Genomic DNA, 19076 nt, shown 5'->3' with positions numbered 1-19076 from the left:
TTCTATTTTTCTATTTCATAGAATACGTAATTTAAGAAATTAACAATTTTTTACGCGCACGTACTGCTTTCACCATTTTTAAAAAGTTTGTATAATTATAAAAATAAAAAAAAAATTGGAAATATTTACCTTGCATGGTAAGGTAAAAAAAAAAAAAAAAAAAAAATATATATATATATATATATAAATATATGTATATACGAATAAATAAACACACGAATAAATAAATATAAGAATAAACATATATATAAATATTTAGATAAATAAAACCCATACTAGAAAATAAAAAAAACAGAACATAAAATAGTACAACAATGCATCAAAATTCCTTTTAAACAATTATGAATGAAAATAATAATAAAGACAAAATGTGCTATGTTTTCCTGTTTATTTAAAAATGAAATAAACAATGAAAACATCCATCACCCTCATGTCGAAAATTGCAGACACTCTGTACCACAGTTTTATATATTACACTTCACGCTACATCAAACATACAAATATAGTAAATTCTGCTTCCATAAAAAAAAAGTTTTCCTACTCAATAAATTAAATACTGCTTTGTGCTTGCACTATGTTTTACTCTGTATTCATTCTTCCATATTTCATCACAACACATAGGAAAAATAAATATGTATATATGCATAAACGGTGTTTTAATATATATATATATATATGTATATATGTATATGTATATATGTATATGTATATATGTATATGTATATATGTATATGTATATATATTTGTATGTGCACTGTGCGCCTTATATGCGTATACATGAAACATGTAATGTCGATTTTTTTTAAAAAAAATATTCAAAATTAAACGTGCCTCTTCACTTATTCAATTTGAAAATTTTATATTCTTCGTTTTTCCTCTTCTCGCTGCACATTTCGCCTTATTCCTTTATCCCCATTTAGCTCGCTACCCTGTTCATTCGTTCATACATACATACACACATATATACATACATACATACATTTACTCATATATTCATCCATTTACTCATATATTCATCCATTTACTCATATATTCATCCATTTACTCATATATTCATCCATTTATTCATATATTCATCCATTTATCCTTCCACTTATCCATTCACTTATTTCATTTTTTCTTTTCCTTTTTTAATGTTTCACCTCTTTTGCACTCCTTTTTAATATTCTTCATAAAAAGGTAAGGGCTCAATAGTTATGACTTTCGAGGGGGGTACTTTTATCATGGCCGCCGGCTTAGGTCCTTCTGGTTTTCTTTTAATCGACACTTTTTCATTTTTTAATTTTGCTTCTTTAATTATTTCATCTTTTTTTTTTTTTCTCAATATGAAATCTTCATTACATCTCGACTTTCTCACATGTTCTATTCTCACACAAACTTTCTTTTGTATAATTCGATGCTTAACTCTTTTATTTACTAAAACACCTACACCTCTTTTCGTAATATGAAATATTTTTCCAGTTTTTCCATGATAATAATTAAATGGCATACCTTTTTGTTGTGTTGAATCACATACTATATCCACATAATCTCCATAATTTAATTTTTCTAAATATTTGTTTGCTGTACATTCTCCATGTTTACGAAATTTTTTCGAAAATTTGTATCTTGTACCTGATCGTAATCCTTTTGATTTGCCTCCCATTTTGCTTTTTCACTCATACAGTTTCACGTATTCCAGAAGGGGATTATTCACCTATGCGCGAAAAAGTACACATACATATAAGTTTATATACATACATATAAGTTTATATACATACATATAAGTTTATATACATACATATAGGTACATGTACGTACGTATACATATAATGTCAACGATTATACGGTACACGTTCGATATTATTCATACATAAATTTGGCAAAAAAAAAGGAGTGTTTTCTTTTTTTCTTTATTTGCTGTGATAAAAAGAATTCTTTGTAACTTAACAGTTTAATTATTGTACTTTTAACTTGCGCAAAAAATAAATAAAAATTAAATTAAAAAAAATTAAAATAAGTAAAAATTAAATTAAAAAAAATTAAAATAAATAAAAATTAAATTAAAAAAAATTAAAAGGAAAACAAATTAAAATATTCTCAAAAAAAAAAAAATAAATAATTAAAATTTAATTATATCCTCACAAGATAACAATTATGATTATGCGTATTTATACGTATCTTGATACACGCGTGTAGTTAATAAATACTTTTGTATGTACATGTACATGTAATGTATGTCAATATATGTATAAATTCATACACGTACACATATGATATAAGCACAAGTGAAGCATATTATTTTGTGGGCTCACATTATGGTATACATACAATATATCATATGTAAGGCACAATATTCGTAATTTTATTATACTTGAAAATTAATTATTTTTTTTTTTTTTAAATATATACAATAATTCATGTGTTCATATGTTTTCTTGTGTTTTCACATTCGTTCATGTGTTTTCACATTCGTTCATGTGTTTTCACATTTGTTTTCACATTTGTTTTCACATTTGTTTTCACATTTGTTCATGTGTTTTCACATTTGTTCATGTGTTTTCACGTGTATTCATATATGTTCATACTTGAACGAAAATACTGTCAACCCCCGCTTAAAACACTTTAAGAAATTTTTCCTTATTCATATGGGTATTTTATATATAAAATGCATCAACTTGAAAAGGGCATAAAAGGGGGTTATCACATTTGACGCCTTCGTGCTAGCTATATACAGTACATATTTAGCTGAACACGTACATGTTATATGTACATACATACATACGTACATACATTTATACACGTTTGAATACATTTAAATCCATCCCTGTTTGGGCTTGTGTACGCTTAAATACTGCAAAATGTCGTACCAATAATACTACCACATAAATTTACGTTTACATACATTCAAAAACTACAAATGCACCATGGATGTATAAAAAAATTTCTGTTATTGCAGTCATTGTAAAAAATTTATTATTAGAAATTTCTTTTCTGTTCATAAATTTTTAAACGAATAAAACATAAAAGAATGAATGGATGGTAGGATGGTAACGGCAAACGTATAATGCCAAAACTGCCAAAATGTTAACCCAGAATTTTAAAATAAATATAAAACATATTTAAAAATAAGGGAAAAACTGCCTTAACTGCCTTTATAAAAATATATGTGAACATGTGTATGTATGTACTTATGTATTAATGTATTAGTTTTAAATTTATATGGAATGAATAATATTTACCTTTGTCCCTCCCTACGTAAGCAGCATAACCTGCATAAGTTATTGTCGCGTTGAAAAAATTGCAATATTAGTGGAAAGTATATGTAGAGAACTGAAAAAGGAAATAAATGAAATGGACTTATGCATTACACAGAACAATGTTTCGTCGCATACACAGTGCATAATACTTATACACTTATATATATATATATATATATACATGTACATGTACATGTACTACAAATACACGCATACATTTATATTTGCGCTTACCTACAAAAATATCCAAATGTATTAAAAAATAAATTCGTTTTATTTTGTGATAAGTTGTAGTAATTTTAGGCGGAATTAATTATGTTTAACTTTCATTTTAAAAATGGTTCTTACATAAGTAATAGAAAAATATTTTCTCTTTTTTTTTTTTTTTTTCTTTTTTTTATCTCATTTGTGAAAAGAGCGTTGTTATAATTTTTAGCTTAAATTAAAAATTATGTACTTGTTTTCCTTTACCTTCGCACAAATATGTGAAGAGGAAAAACGTTTTTGCATTCTTTTCGCTTCTTTACATAAAGAGTACGTTTGGCCTTTTATGTTACTACAATGGGGAATCTTATGTATGTGTACCCATACACATATGCGCATATGTATATATATATATATATACGAATTCGAATGTGTATGTACACGCGTAGTAACATGCTTGCGCGTTAAATGCAATTATTGAACGAATAAATCAAAGAAAACATGAGCCTTTTAAAATGGAAAATATGTGGGATCCCTAATTTTTGTAAAAATAGCACACTAAGAGCAAAACGTGCAAAATGGGTTTACTCGTACATATCATACATATATACATATGTATTTATGCATATATATATATATATATGTATGCATATATGGGGGATTACAACCTGCACGCCTTTCCCTGGCACCATCTAAAGGTTAAACGTGATACCATTCCATACTCGATATAAGCACGAGTTAAACGGAAAACACTCAATTAAAGACGTAACATAATGATGCGTGTAATGCTTACATATATTTACAATACACAAAGAAATATGTTTAATCATAGCATTACATAATTTTTGCTTCTTTCTTTTTTATTTCAATAAATTATTCTTCTTCCACGTGTTCGCACATAAGGTAACGCAGTACCGTTTTACTAGCATAAGCGTTACACGGAGACCCATTTTATTAAATATTTGTAAAAATATGATATTCGATTTGGCAATTTGGTAATTTATCATTTTTCCAATTTGTTTGTATTTTTTTTTTTTTTTTTTTTTCTTCTCCCTTTTTACTCATTTAATCAAACTCAGTTAAATTATATTTTTAAAAATAATATTACCCCATATGATAAGGATACATATATTATATAGATTATTTAAAAATGAATTTTGTTCACAACAGATATGCACATGGACGTGCTAAGTACACACGTACAACTGTGGTCGCTACGTTTCGCCAGTTAGACATACAGCTTGATTAGTAAAATGGGGTAATAAAAAAAAAATATATATAAAATATAAAAATACATATATGTATAGGTATACCTATATGCACATAATGTACACACGTAATAAATACGCGTAATATATACAAACAATGCACACATGCATTTGCTACAATGGGAAAAAAAAAAAAAAAAAAAAAAAAAAAAGAGTTATCTGAAAGACCATTTAAATTCATTTCTCTTCCTCTTTTGAGACCTCCTCAAAATTCTCAACCAAATCGGGTATTTCAGCAGCCTGCTCCTGTTCTTCCCTCTTTTTCGCTTCATTTTCTTTATTTAATAAATTTTTTATATTTGGATCATTTTTTAATTTTTCCAGTAAGTTCTTATCCACATTTTTATTTCCTTTTAGTCCTTCGAATATTTTGTTTAAATCAATTTTCTGTTCAGTATATTTTCCAGTAACAACATATGTATTTGACTGCAAAGAAGCTGACAATTTCGGCCTTTTAAATTCTAAGTACGTATCACCAGCTTTGTACACACATATTTCATCCACATCCCCAAAATAGGAAGCACCAATTTTTTTTAATATCAAATTAATTTTCTTCTCATTTGATATGGATGTCTTATGAACCTTTTTTATCTTTCTCCTAGCACTCCCCTTTCCTCCTATTTGTCTTAGATTACCTCCCATCTTTTCCTTCAGCCTAGCTCTTGCTGCTAATATTTCAGGTGATACATTTTCCATTTTGCACACAAGAAGGTTGAGAAGAACTAAATTATGGACAATAAAAGGGGGCAGTGAAGGGACCGATACAGGTAAAACGCGAAAAGCGGCGTAAAAAAGGAAACGAAATGAAACGAAATGAAATGCAATAATATATTATAACATGTACAATTCAAAATAACAATATATAATTTAATATAACACAATACAGTATAATTTTTATTTCATATACTAACTTGACACTTTTACTGTGTAATTAAAAAAAAAGATAAAAAACTTTTACTAAAATTTATTAGTGTTCGTTAATACGTTGCTACATTTAAATGTACATGTTCTAAACATTTATTGCAAGTTAAGTAGGAAAATTATGAAAAAAAAAAAAAATTTTTGAAGTGTAAGTGATGTTCCTTTAAAATTTTAAAAAAGAGAGATAAAAAAAAAAAAAAGAAAACCATGAAAACCATGAAAATGATGAAAAAAATAAAAATAATGAAAATAATGAAAATGATTTAAATGATGAAAATGATTTAAATGATGAAAATGATTTAAATGATGAAAATGATTTAAATGATGAAAATGATTTAAATGATGAAAATGATTTAAATGATGAAAATGATTTAAATGATGAAAATGATTTAAATAATGAAAATGATTTAAATAATGAAAATGATTTAAATAATGAAAATGATTTAAAAGAACAAAATGAAGAAACATGTGAAAAATATAATGAACAAAAAAAAAAAAAAAAGGATTCTTTTCAAAAAGCAATCGTTCGCACTTATATTACGCAGTATCGTCATATACAGTAAGGTAAACAATGAATTGATTAAAATATAGAGTGTGAAACAAAATTAGTATTACCTTATAAGCAATTATGAATAAATACTACATAATATATATATATACATATGTGCAGACTATATGCTTTTATTTTTTCATTTATAACAAAACATAATAATAAGGATCACGACTGTATACGTTTATAAAGTATAATAAATAGCATTTTTTTTTTTTTTTTTGGAAGCTACCATGGTGATATTACGTAGAACAATATTTCCGTTATGTACCTTGAACAAGAGTATAAATATATATAATAAGGATGACTCATAGTTAACAGTATTGTATTATTACAATATATAATTATGCTATGCTGAAGTTACAAAAATATAATATTAATAACACATACCCCTTTAGTACATTCTATCATGCTAGATGATATTTTTATTTTTATTTTTTTTCCTTAATAAGCCCCTTTTTTAGTGAAAAAAAAAAAAAAAAAAAAACTAAAAAGTAAAAACTAAAAAGTAAAAACTATAAAGTAAAAACTATAAAGTAAAAACTAAAAAGTAAAAACTATAAAGTAAAAACTATAAAGTAAAAACTAAAAAGTAAAAACTATAAAGTAAAAACTAAAAAGTAAAGACTTCGATATTATGTGTAAAATAAAAATATAATGCAAAAATGGTATATGCGAGAAAATAATGAAAAAATAATGAAAATGTTTTCCTTTTTAAGTACGTTAGTAATATCATAAGTTGTACACTACTAAATTAATTTTGTTTTGCTCTCATGTTAGGAAAAAATTTCTCATAATTTAATGTTCATACGTTTTCAAAAAAGATATGAATGTGCAAGGAATATGAAATATTTTATATTTGTTGCTTTGGCAAAAGAAGTAAAGAAAGGAATAAAAAATATATATATGCATACCAATTCATTTTATGTTATACAAAAAATTAAACTATCTTTACATATGAATACATATGTATGTTATTACCCCCTCTTTGCATACATACTATATGTTCAGCATATACATCGTCTTAGCGTATATCTATCTATTAAATGAGTTAGAAGATGTGTTCGTGTATGTTGGGGAGGGGTGAGCATGTGGGTATACGTACGCGTTTGTATACGTGCATGTATTTACATATACAAACTTATATAAGTATTTTTATTTTATCAGTGTTTTTTCTCTTCAAACATTGTAAAATTTTGTTAAGTTTGCCTTCTGGAATTTATTCACATCACCACATGGATGCCAATTTAGGAAGAAAAAAAAAAAAAAAAAAAAAAAAAGTTAAAAAAGTTATTTAGCATAACGATAATAGCTATAATAACGATGATAGCTATAATAACGATGATAATTTTAGTAATAACAATAATAGTAATGAGTAAAGAAAAAAGAAGCTAAAATAAAGGGTAGAAATGGGTTTTCAGATAAGGTGAAAGAGCGATAAAAACTGCAAAATCGAAACGAACAGAAAGAAATTAAAAAAAAGAAAACAACCGGAGTTACTTATCGGTGTCTAATTTAAAAAATGTAGAAAGGGGAAACATAAAAAAAAAAAATAAAAACAGAAATAAAGATCGAAATAAAAAAAAAAAAAACAGGCATATTTTTTCACCTTTATTTATTGCTTAGTCATAATGCACCGAATATATATTATGAACTGGTAAGAATATTTTTTTTAACCTAAACTGCAAATTATGAACAAGTCATGTAAATAAGTACAAGTGTATTACCATGAAATAAATATCAAAAAAAAAAAAAAAAAAAAAAATATATATATATATATAAATATATATAAATAAATATATATATATATATATTAAATAAATGAATGAATAAACGTATGAGTAAATATTTAAATAAACTAGATGCAGTTTTTCACAGGATTAGCATGGACGTCCAAACAAGCATATACGGGTGTGCAACTTCACTTGTGTGTGCAAGCGCATACGTGTGTGTACTTCCATTCACGTGAGCAAATATGTCCATATTCTAGTACTTGCGCGGTGAACGAACGCGTAGTCAAACCACACTTAACTGATATTAAAGTACTGCGTTGACTGCGCCTTTGTGTGCACACCATCAAATATGTAATGCAATTTCATATCAATGTGTCTGTTATTTTTATTATTTTTTTTGAGAGCAAAAATTCCGTTCAATATTTCATTCTTTTCTGCTGTAATAATATGCTCTGTGTAAAGGACAATTTGCTTCCAATGTGTATGACCACCATATGGTCCAGTGGTAAAACTAATATCTGTATGACAAGCAGAAAAAGAAACATCAAACCATATAACCAGTGCATGTAAATAATCTTTCTTAATCATTTTTAATTTAAAAGGAGAAACAAAAGATAAATGGTCTTTACTACATGTTTTTAAATTTAATGTTAATATGCAACAAGTATCAGTAACAATAAAATTTTTATCAACATAATCTATAACAACTTCTTCTTTAAGTATTGGTAAAACTGATGAAAAATTTAAGTCATAACAACTTTTCCAAAAATCAAATTTCTCTTCTCTATATAAGCTATCTTCAATTCCTGCTATATACATGTAAGCTTTATCAGGAAAAATAAGTCCATCTTCTTTCAACCATTTATCTCTACAATATAAAACTGTGTCAAGCATATTTTCATATAATAAACAATACCCCATCCATTCAGATATTATAATGTCTACATTATCAACTGGTAACTCTATTTCTTCAGCTAGTCCTTTAATAAGAGTTATTCTATCTGTTAAATTATTTTCATCCCTTATTTTCAATGCTGTATATATTATATTACTCTTTTCAATGCTATATACATGTTTTGCACCATACTTTGCAGCAAAAAAAGAAAGAATTCCTGTTCCACATCCAACATCTAATACTATTTTATCTTTAATTAAATGCTGGTTCTTTCGAATAGCATCATAATATGACCTTGTTCTTATTTCATCTTTTATCATATCTTCATGTATATGTATATAATTATAAGAGTTAAAATATTCATTATTACCATTTTCCATATCCTTCTCTTTATCACACACTATAAAATTTTCTCTTTCCTCAACAATTATATTCTCTTTATAACACTGCTTCCATGTATTGAAAAAACTTTGTAAGTCCTGTTCGTTAAAATATTTAACCCCATTCTCTTTTTCAAAGCTGTTTTTATTATTTCCCTTGTCGTAAAACACAGCCTTTCTCGTTTCGTAGTTGCTCTTATTGATTTTGTTGTACTTGTTCGTCATCCCTTCCGAGCCGTTTTCTATGTAACTCTGTATTCCACTCTGCATGCCGTTTTATACTCCTCTTAATTTTTCGCTTTATACGTCTCTTTATATATCGCTTTGTACGCCTCTTTATTTGTCGCTGAATTTACGCTGAATTTACGCTTTATTTTTCATTTAATTAATTTACAAAAATTAAGAAAAAAAAGAAGGCCTCTACAGGCAAAATTACGCGATACACGTAAATGCTATGCTAAGCTTTTGCTGAAATATGCAATTTTTATTTTCTATCAATGAAACATATATTTCAACTTCTTACCTGTATGCTCCACGTAAAATTATTCCTTCCCACAAACTGCCTGTACATGTGCAGGTATTTTTATTTGGAATTACAATTTTTCTTTTTCAAAAATTTTTTTAACCTACATAAATATGTAACAATATATGCCGTTTTGCATGGGCAAAATAAAAGCTTATCTGTTTTTGCTATTCTTTTAAGAAATACTGTACAACAAAAAAACTACTTATAAAACAAACACAAATTTTTTTATTTTTTCCATAAAACAGTTGGTATTTCATGCCATTAGTTGTATCAGTCATTCCATTAATCGAATCAGTCATTCCATTAATCGAATCAGTCATTCCATTAATCGAATCAATCATTCCATTAATCGTTTCAGTCATTCCACTGATTGTGTTGGTTATTTCTTTAATTGTATCAATCACTCCATTAATTACATCAATAATTTTTTTTTTTTTATTTATTTACATAGATATTGAACTTGATTAATGTTACGCCATAAATATATTATACACGCTGCGCTTTTTCTTTTTTTTTTTTTTTTTTTTTTTTTATACACAAAACAGTTATTCTGGGAAAAACTTTTTATTTTTGCGCATCATTTTATTTTTTTTGTTCGTCTGTTCGCTAGTTCATAAGTTCGTTTATTTTTTATTGAAGAAATACTGCCAATACCCATGACGTTATAGGGGGAAAAATTCTTCCAAATAGATACAGGGATACATTTTTATAAAAAAAAAAAAAAGCACGTATAAATGACTAGAGGACAATGCTAGGGATGAATATATATACATATATTCATATACCTATGTACATATACGTATGTATGTTTGTATACCTATTTATACATGCACGTATAACCAAATCAAGTAGAGCACTAAAAATTCTCGGTATGGTTAAAAGAACATTTCGAACAAGAACAGCAAGAAAAAGAAATTGTTTTTACATGATCTCTTACTTTTAAAATGGTAAGGTTACACGGTTTTTAAAAATTATATATATGTAATAGGTGAGTAGGAGAAAAAAATAATAAAAAAGAAAAAAAAATAAAATAATAATAATATAAATGCGGGCTATGTGATACATGTACGTATATAATAGTAACAGCTTAACAGAAAAAAAAAAAAAGAGTGAGGGATTTATTTTGATAAAAGAAGACGTTCCCAGTGGTAGAAAATTTTCGCTTATTAAGTATATATATATATATATATATATATATATATATACATATGCATTTATTTATTTTGTTTTTTTTTTTCCCATGTTTTGCCCCCGCACTCAATGGCAAGAAAACTGACCATCAAATTACGGACTCGTACTCCCTATCAGTCTCCCTGACAGCATCGTCCATTATTTGAACATCTTGAGCATTTAAATATTCTTTCTTTTTCTTAATACAGTTGAGCTGTTTTCTAATATATTCTAAATTTTTTTCTCTTTTTGATTCTCTTTCAAATAGTTCATCTAGGGCATTTTTTTCTTCACTCGAATTTTTACAAAAGCTATCCCCTAGTTTTAATATATGAATATCGCCTTGTTCATTTCCGACAGAAATATATTTATTATTAACATGTGCATCTATTTCTGTGATTGAGCAATTACATATTTTATGTTTGATAATGGGTTCATTGAAATTGTAAAGTAAATTCCAAAAATCTAAGTAACCATCTTTTCTTATTAACATGAAAAAAGAGGAATCATAAATCCAGTATCCTTTATTAATTACACATTCATCATAATAATTCGAAATGATAGGAAATTTTATGTCTTCTGACCATATATTAAAACCCCATTTATCTGTTGATAAAAAATATTTGAGATTAACAGGTATTCTTTTTATACTTGTAATACTAGATAAATGTTTTTCATTTGATGCTCCATATTTTTGTAGCATTTCAAGATTTTTAGTTTGTCTTTTTGATAAGGATAAAATATACCCTTCATCTGATCCTACTAGTATTTTTGATGGTCCTGCTTCGAGGTTCCACTCTAAACAATTTGCACTGTAACATAAGTTTGTGCAACTCCCCGATGGTAACTCGTTATTCAAATCATTCGCAATAGGAATGTTTCCTCTTACCTGATTTGGATGAGTCAGACTGGTAGTTGTTCCTGTAGCTGAACTGGTAGCTACTCCTGGTGCTGTACTGCTAGTTAATCCCTGTGTTGAAACACGTTCTGTATAAGTACTAACCAGATTTGCGGTGTTTACCACCCCCCCATCGGAAAGCTTCAAATTGTCTGCATCTAAGTTGGCGGTTCCTACCAATTCACACACTTCTCTGGGATCTTTATTTAGATAAAAAGATTCTATATGGTTCGAAAAATTGCGAACATCCCATATTAAACATAAACCATCATTCGAAATAGATAAGCAATGATTATTTGTTTTCGTTTGTAACCATATGATATCTTGGACAATGTTTTTATGACTAACATTTATTGAAGATGATTCACATAAGGTATTTTTTTTTCTTAGATCCCATATATTAACTGTACCGTCATAAGAACCCGCTAATAACAAATCAGGATTTTTATGATTAAAACGTAGACATCTAATAAACGTTTTTGAATATAATGTTTGATATGGACTATTAACTTGATTCAAATTATATAATAAACAGTTTTTTGGGGAACTGTTTAAAATTTTTTGATAATCATTAACACAGTAAGAGATAGCTAATTTGTGTGTATTATCAGTTGACCATTTAATAGATGTAATAAATCTTTTATACTTTCGAATTTTATCCTTAATTATTATAATTGATTTAATTTTAAAATTTTCTTCCTTTTGCAAATCATCCTTAAAATATTCTTCATATATATTAATACTATTATTTTTATGTAAAATTTTCGTTGTTTCATTCATTAGTATTTTTAAACTATTTATTAGATTCACATCTTTATCCAATCTTTTAATATATTTTATCTTATTTTGTTTATCACTGATATCTATGTCTTTAGTCCATCCACCTTCATTATGATAAAAAAACTTATTTTCTAATTTTACACTTTCTATATTAACATACTGCTCACTAAACTTTCTTATATTATCATCATTATAATATATATTCTCTTTATACATATATTTTTTTTTTAACTCTTCATTTGGTTCTATTCGCCCTATTATTTGACTTGTAGACTTGGTGAAGCAGCACTTTTTACCAATATCGCTTTTCTTTTTCGTGTAGCAGTAGTAGTAGTCTATCATTTTTCCTGAGCGTGCAGTACTATACTGCTGCTGCTGTTACTACTGCCACTACTCAAAGCCCAGTTTTACCTTAGGAATTCCTTGAACACTAAACGAAATGAGCCCATGCAGCTTTGGTGCAATTTAGAATCCAACGCAGAGTACAAAAATGGAAATAAATTCTCAATCGAGTAATTAAATGAAAATAGGCTCAGTAGCACGAGTGTAGGTGCATCGCCTTAACAATGAAGGTAAAATTGCAAAATGGAAGAAAAGAAAAAAAAAGAAATTTTTTAAATAGCCTTCAAACTGAATGAACATATTATGACCGTAATTTATTAAGAGAAATACAATTTTTTTTTATTAAAAGGCTGTAGTCCTATAAGTTTGACTGAAGGGAAGTTTTAAAAAACTTGGAAGATAATGTACCTTTGGAACGTTAAAAAAAAAATAGGGAAACTAGTAAAGAAATGTGTTCCATTTCCCATTTTTACGAAAAATGCATTTTTAGTTTTGCAGCATTCTCTCTAAAACATATTCTATGCAAAATGTGCTATGAGAAAGTGCAGTTCGTTATGCTGCATGTGTGTGTGCATATATGCGCTTACATTTGCAATATGCCCACGTTAATTAGCTAAACTTTTCAGCGGGAAAAAAAAAAAAAGGTTTTTAAGGAAATATCTCTACATATATATTAATGTAAGTTTTTTTCTTTAATATTTGGCACAGTGGTTCTTTATCCAGTTTTTTTCTCTTTCATTTACTTTTCTTATTTCTTTGTTATCGACGAAAGCGTAGACGAAATTGTCATCCATTTTGCAGTAACCATCTCCTTCAAAAAAAAAAGACCATCATTCAAAGAAGTTATAAACATGGCATACATTTTTAGCACAGCGGGGGAAGGAGAGAAAATGAAAATGCACCAAAAAAAAAAAAAAAAAATTTATGCACAAGTAAAAAAAAAAAAAAATATATGAATAAACAGCAAAAATAAAAAAAAATATATGAATAAACAGCAAAAATAAAAAAAAATATATGAATAAACAGCAAAAATAAAAAAAAATATATGAATAAACAGCAAAAAATAAAAAAAAATATATGAACAAACAGAAAAAATAAAAAAAAATATATGAACAAACAGAAAAAATAAAAAAAAATATATGAACAAACAGAAAAAATAAAAAAAAATATATGAACAAATAGACAAAAAAAAAAAAAAAGGGTATGTACAAAATTCGAAAAAAACAAAATTTATAAACAAATAGCCAAAAATTTAAGAAATTCTTTAAACAAGTAAACATGAAAAAAAAAAAAAAAAAAAAAAAAGGAACAACCGCTTCACAAATAAGTCCGTTATTGGTACTACATATATTTGGATTATGCAAGTATGTATCTAATTATGGGTGCAGAGTAAAAAAAAAAAAGTGAAATGCATACCTATATCGTAAATATTGTCTAAGTAGGCATTTCTTTTTTTCTCCATGTAAATAACTTCGTTGCTGTTAATTTGTTCGTTGTGAAAATATGGACTATCAATTAAATATTTCCATTTATCTGCATATTGTAACCCATCACTAAAGTAATACTGACCAGTAACCTCTTTCCCGTTTTCCCAAGTTCCCTTATATTTCCCTTTTTCCTTAAAAATTAAAGTTCCTGGCACCAAAAAAAAAATAAATAAAATAAAAATGTATATATATGTGTAAGTGTATGTGTGTGTCTATGTGTAAGTGTATGTGTATATCTATGTGTAAGTGTATGTGTAAGTGTATGTGTATGTCTATGTGTAAGTGTATGTGTATGTGTCTGTATATGTGTAAGTATATGTATATGCACACATGTATGTACACGTAAGGCATATTATGCACAATTTCCTAATATTTATGAACATGCAATAATAGTAGCACGAATTTTTTTTTTTCTCTTTTTTTCCCATCTTCGGCTTTGTCTATACCCTGCCCATGGAACTTTTCATTTTTAAAATCTCCTATATATACGTTTCCATTTGGATAAACGTACTTTCCCTTAGTTTTTTCCTTGTTCATATAAATTATTTGTGACATAGAAAAGTAAATTGTTATAAATGAAAATTAAATGAATGTAAAAATAAATTAATCATCAGTTTTGAGAAGTATTTAACAATTATTTTATGATATTTCACATTGTCTTATCAAAATTTGGAGGGATGTATTCAGTCGACATATCTGCAGGGGAGTTTTTACATTCCTTTAGTATCATCCGAATATTTACACATACATATAATATATAAATATATGCATACATATATATGTACGTATGCACGTATGTACGTATGTACGTAGAATTTTTTTTTTTTTTTTCTTGAGGGTCCTCTTCATGAACCATTATATGCAATCCGTTAACGCATCATTAGAGGCAAAGACATTAGTGCGTTTCTCTGAACACTCTTTAAATTTTCTTCTTAAAATACTTGAAGGGAAAATGAAGGTACATTTCGAAGTAATTAAAATTTTTTTTTTTTTTTTTATTCTATTTTATCTCTTGTGTCTACCTGGACGACACAAGTCTTTTTGCATAATCACTGGAAATAAGACTAAACATGAAAGCTTTTGTTTTTTAAAGAGAAATTTTGCTTTAGTTACAAGTTTTCTAAATTCGGTGTTTGAGTGGAGAAAAACAATCTTTTACTTCTTTAAAAGAGAGTTATGCATACATACGTGTGCACACATCATATGATTGTAGGCACGCACGAAAAGAAAAAAAAAAAAAAAAAAGAAAGAAAAAGAAAAAGAAAAGTAAATAAAATTCGCTCTTTTTAAAAAAACAGAAAAAAATAATATCCTGTTTTTTATATTTTTATAAAAATCATGTGTTGAATGATTTTCCAAGTTGGCATGTTGGGCTCATTCGTATGGAAATGCTCAAACGTGAAAATGGGTAAAACTTTTTATGCGCAAATGGGTAAAACTTTTTATGCGCAAATGGGTAAAATTTTGTATGTTCAAACGGGAAAAATTTCATATGAACAAATGGGCAAATTCTCGTATGTGCAAATCTGCATAACATACATTTGCTAAGAAAGGGTCTTATTTTCAAATAATATATTACCACATGTATAAACGTATATATATATATATATATATATATATATATGTATGTATGTACTTATGCATGCATGCAGGTATATGTACTGAGTCAAACATACGCACAAGGCGAGTCGCGGGTGCCCTACTTACTTCATTTTTAGGGCATGGGACCACCGCAAAGAAATGTAAGTGGATATTTTAATAATCACATAGAAGGAAATTAAAATAAGGACCGAAATGGAAATATGTAATTTGGCAAATCGCTTATCTATAATTACATTACCAGGAAATACGCCATGATTTTTACATTGTTGAGATAAATTTTCTGGAGAACATTTAATAAGAGCATTGTCATATTTGATCTTTGCTAGTATAGAAGCAGAATATGTTTGATAAGATAACCATTGTAAGTATCTAAATGGGATTTGTAATTTTGCAATTTCTACATAAAATCCATTAGTTAAAGTCATAGTTAAAAGAACAACCGATAAAAAGCTTACAGCTTTACTGAAATTATCAAATAATGTTGATATAAAATATCCCAATGAACAACTAATAAGAGCATTTAACAAAGTAACAATTGCATAACTTATATATATACCTACCTTAAAAGTGCCATAGAGAACTAAATGTGTTACAAGCATCCAAAAAGCTATTATAATAAAAAAATAAATAAATTCTGCACACAATTTTGAAAAAAAATAATTACTAACTTGAAAGGTTTTCATATTTCTTTCTTTCGCTATTACTTCTCTTTCTGATGGGAAAGAATATAAAGACAAATAAGCTGGATAGAATGTCCAATAAGAAAGGATAAAAAATATTGCACCAATAGTATCTATTATACCTTCTTCTGTATCTTCTTTAAATGTTTTTAACCATAAGAAACCAAATAAAGTTAAAATGACTACCAAATCGATTACTTTAACTATCGTTATTTCATCCGTTATAATTTTTTTTAATCCTCTTATTAATAAAAAAAAATTTTGTCTTAAATATGGCGTCTTTCTTGTTTGCAAAGAAATTAATATCTCCACTGACTTGAGCTTCATTAGATCCTGTTCCCTTGCCTTACTTTCTTGCATTGAAACGATCTGCACCTTGGCGCTACCACCGGCACTGCCACTACCGCAATACCCACTATCCGCCTTTTGCTTCAACTCTGCTGCACTTAACTCCCTTTCCATAGAAGCATCGTAATCATCATGAATCACTGTATTGTTAATAGCACTTATGTTCATAAAATACCCCTCTTCATTATCAAACTGAAGGAATTTATTGTAATTTTCTAATAATATGATTTCAAATTTGTTATTACATAATATATCCATTAAGTAATCAGCTACATTCCATCCATAAGGACAAATAAACCCAATTTTTTTTAAATATTTATTTAGTTCTGTTGTTTTCCCATGATATATGATATATCCATTGGTAATAGCAATTAGTCTATCAAACTTTGCAAAAACTTGACTACTTGGTTGATGTAATGAAGAAATTATTGTCGTATTTGACATGGTAGCTATTCTTTGAATACATTCTACTAATGATAAAGCAGATGATGAATCTAAACCACTCGTTGGTTCATCCATTAGTAGCAAAGGAGGATTTGATAATATTTCATTTGCAATAGACAACCTTTTTCTTTGACCACCACTTATTCCTCTTATAAATGCATCTCCTACAATAGTATCCTTTACATGACTTAAACTCATAATATCTAAAACAGAGTTAACTAACTGGGTTAATTTATTTTTGTCTCTTATATCTAATTTTAATTTAGCTGTAAATTCGATGGTTTCATATACTGTTAGTCTTGAAAAAAAATAATCATCTTGTAACACATAACCCATATGGCTTTTTATATGTTTTGTTCTATTCATACCATTAATTAGAAATTTCCCTTGAACACCATCTGTTACTTTCAATGATAAAATATTTAATAAGGTTGTTTTACCACTTCCACTCGGACCCATTATAACTGTTATCGTTTTAGGTAATAACATACCTTTAATTCCGTGCAATATTTCTAGCTTTCCATGATCTACTGTGTATTTTACATTTGAAAATTCGTACTTTATTTTGTCATGCTGTAAGCCCTGGCCCCCCTTTGCCGCCCCACTTGCATCGTCCATTTTTTTGCTGCTGGAGATGCCTGGTGAAAAAGAATGGACAGGTAGATGGGAAAGATGGGCAAATATAGATAGGCGAAATAGAAATGTGAAAAACAAAAGGAAAAAAAGGATCAGCACAAATGGCAGTTTTTTGCTGTTTTGCTATATTTCTATTTTGCTACTTTTTTAATTTTTTATATTTCTACTTCTCTAATTTTCTATTTTCCACCTTTTCCTGTGCCGCTTCAGACTAGAGTAAATTTGTCATACCCTCACTTCCACCCCGTGCTCTACGGTTGTGCATTATTTTACGCAATGATTTTGCCTATATATTTATCAAGAGCTTGAAATTCTTTTTTCTTATTCCAAATTGCTTCTTACCTCTTTGCACAGGTGTGCATTTGGTGTATTGTATTATTATGTGTTTGTAAAGGAGTTTGGATATAACCCGTGTAGGCACAAACTGTGTTCGCTCAAGTCTACTGTATATCCTTTTTCTTATTTTTTTTTTTTTTTATATTGTGTACCTCTTTTTAAACGTTCTGTCTAGATGTTTTTCTTTTTTTGGAATTTTCTCTATATTAATATTTTTCTATTTTTTTTAGGACCTCAAATAAAAAAAAAAAAAAAGAAAAAGAAAAGGAAAAAGAAAAGGAAAAGGAAAAGGAAAAGAAAAAGGAAAAGAAATGAACAAAATAAAAGATATAAAAAAAAGAAAAAATACGAAAGGATAAAACAGAAAGAATAAGATATGAAAGCTTAAAATCGAAGGATTAAAATACTAAAGAATAAAATACAAAGGATTAAAATACGAAGGAAAAAAATACGTAATAAAAAAAAAAAAAATTGACCATCATGTATGTGTAAAGGGAATACTCAAACATATTGTCAGGAAATAAACAAAAAAGGTCAAGTTCAATTTTTTTTTTTTTTTTTTTTTTTTTTACCAAATTAATATTATACATACATTACTAAAAAAATTGACCACTTCAAAATTTGTTTTTAAAAATTA

General features: G+C 27.3%; 5 protein-coding genes and 1 pseudogene across 6 annotated transcripts; 1 reads left to right on the top strand and 5 right to left on the bottom strand.

Moving 5' to 3' along the window:
• Nucleotides 1-1159: 1159 nt before the first annotated feature.
• On the bottom strand, nt 1160-1645 carry MKS88_004975 (60S ribosomal protein L21; the record flags this gene model as incomplete). The annotated part of the gene is made up of 1 exon (XM_067218193.1): nt 1160-1645. One exon carries the CDS (start codon nt 1643-1645, stop codon nt 1160-1162), a length of 486 nt encoding a protein of 161 aa, XP_067071351.1.
• A 3243-nt stretch (nt 1646-4888) lies between these two features.
• On the bottom strand, nt 4889-5353 carry MKS88_004974 (transcription factor BTF3; the record flags this gene model as incomplete). Its single annotated transcript, XM_067218192.1, has 1 exon — nt 4889-5353. The coding sequence occupies one exon, from the start codon at nt 5351-5353 to the stop codon at nt 4889-4891; it is 465 nt and encodes a 154-aa protein (XP_067071350.1).
• An 87-nt stretch (nt 5354-5440) lies between these two features.
• On the top strand, nt 5441-6195 carry MKS88_004973 (annotated as a pseudogene). Its single transcript has 3 exons — nt 5441-5460; nt 5598-5638; nt 5834-6192. Coding segments are annotated over exons 1-3 (420 nt in total).
• Nucleotides 6196-8209: 2014 nt separating this feature from the next.
• MKS88_004972 (protein arginine N-methyltransferase 1) lies at nt 8210-9460 on the bottom strand (the record flags this gene model as incomplete). The annotated part of the gene is made up of 1 exon (XM_067218191.1): nt 8210-9460. One exon carries the CDS (start codon nt 9458-9460, stop codon nt 8210-8212), a length of 1251 nt encoding a protein of 416 aa, XP_067071349.1.
• Nucleotides 9461-10995: 1535 nt separating this feature from the next.
• MKS88_004971 (dynein intermediate chain) lies at nt 10996-12906 on the bottom strand (the record flags this gene model as incomplete). The annotated part of the gene is made up of 1 exon (XM_067218189.1): nt 10996-12906. The coding sequence occupies one exon, from the start codon at nt 12904-12906 to the stop codon at nt 10996-10998; it is 1911 nt and encodes a 636-aa protein (XP_067071348.1).
• Nucleotides 12907-13598: 692 nt separating this feature from the next.
• On the bottom strand, nt 13599-18085 carry MKS88_004970 (MORN repeat protein; the record flags this gene model as incomplete). The annotated part of the gene is made up of 4 exons (XM_067218188.1): nt 13599-13717; nt 14323-14541; nt 15416-15513; nt 16101-18085. The coding sequence occupies 4 exons, from the start codon at nt 18083-18085 to the stop codon at nt 13599-13601; spliced, it is 2421 nt and encodes an 806-aa protein (XP_067071347.1).
• Between the last annotated feature and the right edge of the window lie 991 nt (nt 18086-19076).

The sequence above is a fragment of the Plasmodium brasilianum genome, chromosome 13 (genome assembly GCF_023973825.1).
Source record: "Plasmodium brasilianum strain Bolivian I chromosome 13, whole genome shotgun sequence".
NCBI lineage: Eukaryota > Apicomplexa > Aconoidasida > Haemosporida > Plasmodiidae > Plasmodium > Plasmodium brasilianum.
This window is presented reverse-complemented; position numbering and strand designations above follow the sequence as displayed.